General features: G+C 57.0%; 1 protein-coding gene across 1 annotated transcript; it reads left to right on the forward strand.

Annotated features, from left to right (window-relative positions):
• Positions 1-3,401: 3,401 nt before the first annotated feature.
• Positions 3,402-4,756, forward strand: LOC140994266 (uncharacterized; the record flags this gene model as incomplete). The annotated part of the gene is made up of 1 exon (XM_073463833.1): positions 3,402-4,756. A coding segment is annotated over one exon (1,014 nt), but the record flags the coding sequence as incomplete, so codon positions are not given.
• Positions 4,757-5,092: the final 336 nt, after the last annotated feature.

Raw genomic sequence — 5,092 nt, forward strand, 5'->3', positions numbered from 1 at the left:
ATGAGAGTAGCACACCAGCTTCTCCCCTCCCCAGCTCGGACCTGCTCGACGTGTGCAAACGCGCTGCTGCCCGACTGGATATCCCCTGGCCCGCTGTCGTAGCTGAGACCACCAGATCCCGCTACGAGGGGAAGAAATTGCCCTTGGCTAAGAGTGCGACGAAGCAACGTCTCCCTGTCTTCCCAGAGCTGCTGGATGAGGTGGCGCGCTCATGGAGAGACCGCCCTTACAGCAGCAGGAGCCCGATCCCCGGAGCCTCGTCCCTCGACTGTGAAGCGATGGAGAGCCTGGGTCTGCTCCGCATGCCTCCGATGGAGCCACTCGTTGCAGCGCACCTTCACCCACGGCTGTCAGCGGTGTCCTCCCGGAGCCCCAGCCTGCCATCCAAGTCTGACCGTTTTCAGTCAACTCTGACTGAAAAGGCATACAAGGCGGCGGCGCTTTCGGCCAGAGCGCTCAATGTCCTCTCCCTGCTCACGGCTTATCAGGCTGAGTTATGCGAGGATTTTGTGCAAACTCAGGACCCAGCTACGTGGGAGGAGATACCGGTCATCACCGACCTGTGCCTCCGTATCCAACGCTGTGCGGTCCAGGCCACGGGAAGGTCGATGGGGGCAATGGTTCTGCAGGAACGAGCGCGGTGGCTCAACCTCGCCAACCTGTCGGACAGAGAGAAGGACGACGTCCTGGACATGCCCATTGTCCCGGAGGGGATTTTTGGTTCCGCGTTGGCTTCGATGCAACGGCGGTGTGAAGCCAAAAAGAAGGAAGACGAAGCTCTCCAGCTCTGCCTCCCTCGAAAGCCCCAAGCTCCCTCTCCGCCTGCACAGCGGAAAACCTTCGCGCAGGCTGCTGCCCAAGTTTCGCAGTTTAAAATACCTAAACTGTCGAAACCCCGGCCCGCCCCACCTCCCCTGCCCAGCCGGGCCGGCTGGTCCAAGAAACCCTCGGCCCCGGCTGCAGCTCCGCCGGCACAGCCCGCGCAAGCTGCCACTAACCAGGCCAGGAGGAAGAAGAGAGCGGCCTGAAGGCTCCTCTCTTCACCGGTGATGCAGCTGGAAGTTCCCCGTTCTCCAGCTCCACCTGTTCGGCTTTCGAGCGTGCGCTCAGGGGCCCCCCACGCCCCCGTCTCCCAGCTGCCACGGACCTTGCCAGAGCAAGCCGGGAGAGACGGACATTTGACGGCAGAGGGTTCAGCAGTTGCCCCTCACTCATGTCCACAAGCACGCACACACACACAAGTTTTCATAAAGAAAATAAATTGTGTTCCGCTGTCGCATCCAGGCCGAGTGCCGAGGGCGCAGCTAATAAAAAAAGCCAAAACTATCAGAATAAGCAGCGCGGTGGCGACATCCGCTGTCCCCCCTCGGCGGAAAGCTGCGGCTTTTCCCGTGGGGGGGGGCTGTGGGGTCCCCGCTGCTGCGCTGTCCTCCCGGGCGGAAATGCACAGCACCGCCCGGGAGCCATGTCACTACTCCACCAAGGGAGAGCCCCACCGCACCGCGGCTGGAGCCTCTCATGGTGGAGGGGCTGCGGTGCGTGTCCACTCTCTCCCTCAGATGCGAGAGATGGGCCGCGCTCGCAGCTCCACCCTGGGTGTTGCGGACGATCGCGAGGGGATACAGGCTGCAGTTCTCAGCTGTTCCTCCGCGATTCGCCGGTATAATACACTCCCAGGCTCAGGGAGAGTCAGCTCGCGTTTTACAGGAGGAAATCCTCTCACTGTTAAACAAAGGAGCAATTTGTGTCGTCCCTCCCGCACAGTGTCAGAGCGGTTTTTACTCCAGGTATTTTCTGGTCCCCAAACGGGGGGGGAGCGGTATTCGCCCTATCCTGGATTTACGTGCTCTGAACAAATATCTCAGGAAATACAAGTTCAGGATGCTTACGCACGCATCCCTGCTGCGCCTTGTGAGACAGAACGATTGGTTCACTTCTGTCGATCTGAAAGACGCGTATTTCCATATCCCGATTTATCCTCCCCACAGAAAGTATCTGAGATTCGCTTTCCAAGGGAGCTGTTACGAGTACCGCGTGCTCCCTTTCGGTCTGTCATTAAGCCCGAGGGTGTTTGTGCGGTGCACAGAAGCGGCAATAGCCCCGCTGAGACGGCAGGGCATCCGCTTGGCCACATATCTGGACGATTGGCTGCTGTTGGCACAGTCGGAGCAGGAGGCCAGGGCGCACACGCGTATTCTCACACGTCACCTAATCGATCTGGGTTTCGTGATAAACGCGGAAAAGAGCATGCTATCCCCAGCGCAGGGCATAATCTTTCTGGGATTATCTCTGGACTCGGTGACTTTCACAGCGCGCCTCTCGGCGGAGCGGGTGAAAAATTTCAGGGCATGTCTCGCGCTCTTTCATCCAGGCAAATCTGTTCAATTCAGATTGTGTCTTCGATTACTCGGGCTGATGGCGTCTGCCATTCTCGTAGTCCATCTTGGTCGCCTCCACATGAGGGAATTCCAGCTTTGGGTGGCCTCATGCGGGCTAGATCCCGTGCGTCATGGCGCACGGAGGATACTGGTCACACCAGGGTGCGCCAGGGCGCTGCGCCACTGGCGCGTCCCGTCCTTTCTGACACAAGGGGTGCCCATGGGCTCCGTCTTGTCCAGAAAGGTGGTCACTACGGACGCCAGCCTGACGGGCTGGGGCGGAATTCACGAGGGCCGGTCTGTGAGGGGCCACTGGAGCGTGGACCTCCAGCGGTCTCACATAAATTTTCTGGAACTGTCAGCGGTGTTCCTCTCCCTGAAACATTTCCTTCCGTCTCTCACGGGTCATCATGTCCTGGTGAGGACGGACAATACGACGACAGTGGCGTACATCAACCGTCAGGGGGGGTTACGCTCCCGTCGGTTGTACATGCTGGCACGCAAACTGATCCTGTGGAGCTGCGGTCGTCTCCTCTCCCTGAGAGCGACGCACGTCCCAGGAGCCCTGAACACAGGCGCGGACCTGTTGTCCAGGGGCGCGCCAGTATACGGGGAGTGGAATCTACACCCGGAAATTGTGGAACAGATATGGGGCCGTTACGGTCGGGCCACGGTGGATCTGTTCGCGTCGAGAGGAAACGCGCAGTGCGCGCTGTTTTACTCTCTGCGCAGCATGGATGCTCCCCTCGGCGTCGACGCACTAGCGCACGCCTGGCCGCACGAGCTTCTTTACGCGTTCCCCCCCCTGGCCTTGATACCCCCCACTCTGTCCAGAGTGAGGGAGCACGGCCACGCACTGATTTTGATAGCTCCGCATTGGCCTGCGATGCATTGGCTGGCGGAGATATATCGGTTGCTGTGCGCTCAGCCCTGGCAGCTCCCGCTGCGCAGGGACCTGCTATCGCAGGGGGGGGGGACGGTCTTCCACCCGCACCCAGAACGCATGGCGCTGTGGGCTTGGCCCCTGAGTGGCTCAGTCTGTCAGCTGTGGGACTCTCACAGCGCGTGATTTCCACCATACAAAGTGCTCGAGCCTCCTCCACTAGGTCCCTGTATGACTGTAAGTGGAGAGTGTTTGAGGGGTGGTGTCACAGAAATGGCCACATTCCCTTTCAGTGTCCAGTAGGAGTGATATTATCATTCTTGCAGGACCTGATTGACAAACGAAAAGCCTTCTCCACGGTTAAGGTGTACTTGGCAGCTATCGCCGCCTGTCACGTGGGGTTTGGGAAGCAAACAGCGAGCCAGCACCCACTGGTTTGCCGTTTTATGAAGGGAGCGCGCAGGCTTCTCCCCGTGTCCAGACCACTGGTACCACCATGGGATCTGGCTGTGGTTCTGGAGGGTCTTAAAGGACCTCCCTTTGAGCCACTGGAGGGAGCAGACTTGAAACACGTGTCTCTCAAGACAGTGTTGTTACTGGCTCTGGCTTCGGCTAAACGGGTTAGTGACATCCATGCGCTTTCGGTGCATTCGTCATGCGCTCAGCTCTTCCCGGGGGATGTAAGGATGATTTTGAAGCCCAACCCGGCTTTTGTGCCTAAGGTGGTCGGCTCAATTTCTCCTATTGACCTTGTGGCCTTTGCTGCTTCACCAGGAGAGCAGCGGTCACATGCGTTGTGTCCAGTCCGTGCGGTGCGCACTTACATGGATAGGACAAAGGGTTTCAGGAGGAGCGATCAGCTGTTCGTCTCCTGGGCTAATCCTCATAAGGGAAAACCTATCACAAAGCAGCGCCTATCCCACTGGGTGGTGGAGGCAATTGCTTTGGCGTATACGAGTCAGGGTTTGCAGCCACCTGTGGGCCTGCGAGCGCACTCGACTCGGGGTTTGGCCGCATCCTGGGCCTTATTCAGGGGAGTTTCTGTTCAGGACATCTGTGCTGCAGCGAGTTGGTCCTCGCCTCTCACTTTTGTCCGCTTCTATAAGCTGGACGTCTCCGCGCCGTGCGTGGCACGCGCGGTTTTGCTGTCCTGATTGGAACAGAGTACTTTTCCCTGTGGGTTGGTGGACGTTAGGTAAGCTTGTCTGGCAATACGGGAGCTACCACATCCCATAGTGAGACATCGAACGAAATATTATGAAAGAGAACTTAAGGTTATTTACATAACCCCGGTTCTCTGAGTAATATGAGTGAGATGTCTCACCAGACATCCCTTCTTGCTTGGGCGAGTGAGAAGAGGTGCTTATCTTGAATGACGTGGTGCCGTCCGCATGCGCTATTTAAGGTAGAGGGGACTACCTGAGGCGGACGGACACGTTTCACCAGCCAATCAGGATTGGCGTAATGAGATTAATGCTTCTGAGGGCTGCAGCGAGGCGTGCATCCCATAGTGAGACATCTCACTCATATTACTCAGAGAACCGGGGTTATGTAAATAACCTTAAGTTTTTTCTTCAAGGCCTTATTCTCTGATGCAGTTGCTCCTAAACTATTATTAGTAACTATATGACTGTGGCGAAAAGGGATGTAGGTGATTTCATGAGTGTCTCATCAAAATGCAAGAGTATTGTTTCATCTGCTTGGTCCAAAACAAAATGTCCTCCTAATGGAGAGAGTGAGCTGCAAAACAGGTTTTTCTGGGACATTTTCAGAGGATTATGTCATTTAGTGCACAGAAGGTTAGTGCCCCATGTGTCGACATTTCCCAATC

The sequence above is a fragment of the Pagrus major genome, chromosome 4, assembly GCF_040436345.1.
Source record: "Pagrus major chromosome 4, Pma_NU_1.0".
Lineage (NCBI taxonomy): Eukaryota > Metazoa > Chordata > Actinopteri > Spariformes > Sparidae > Pagrus > Pagrus major.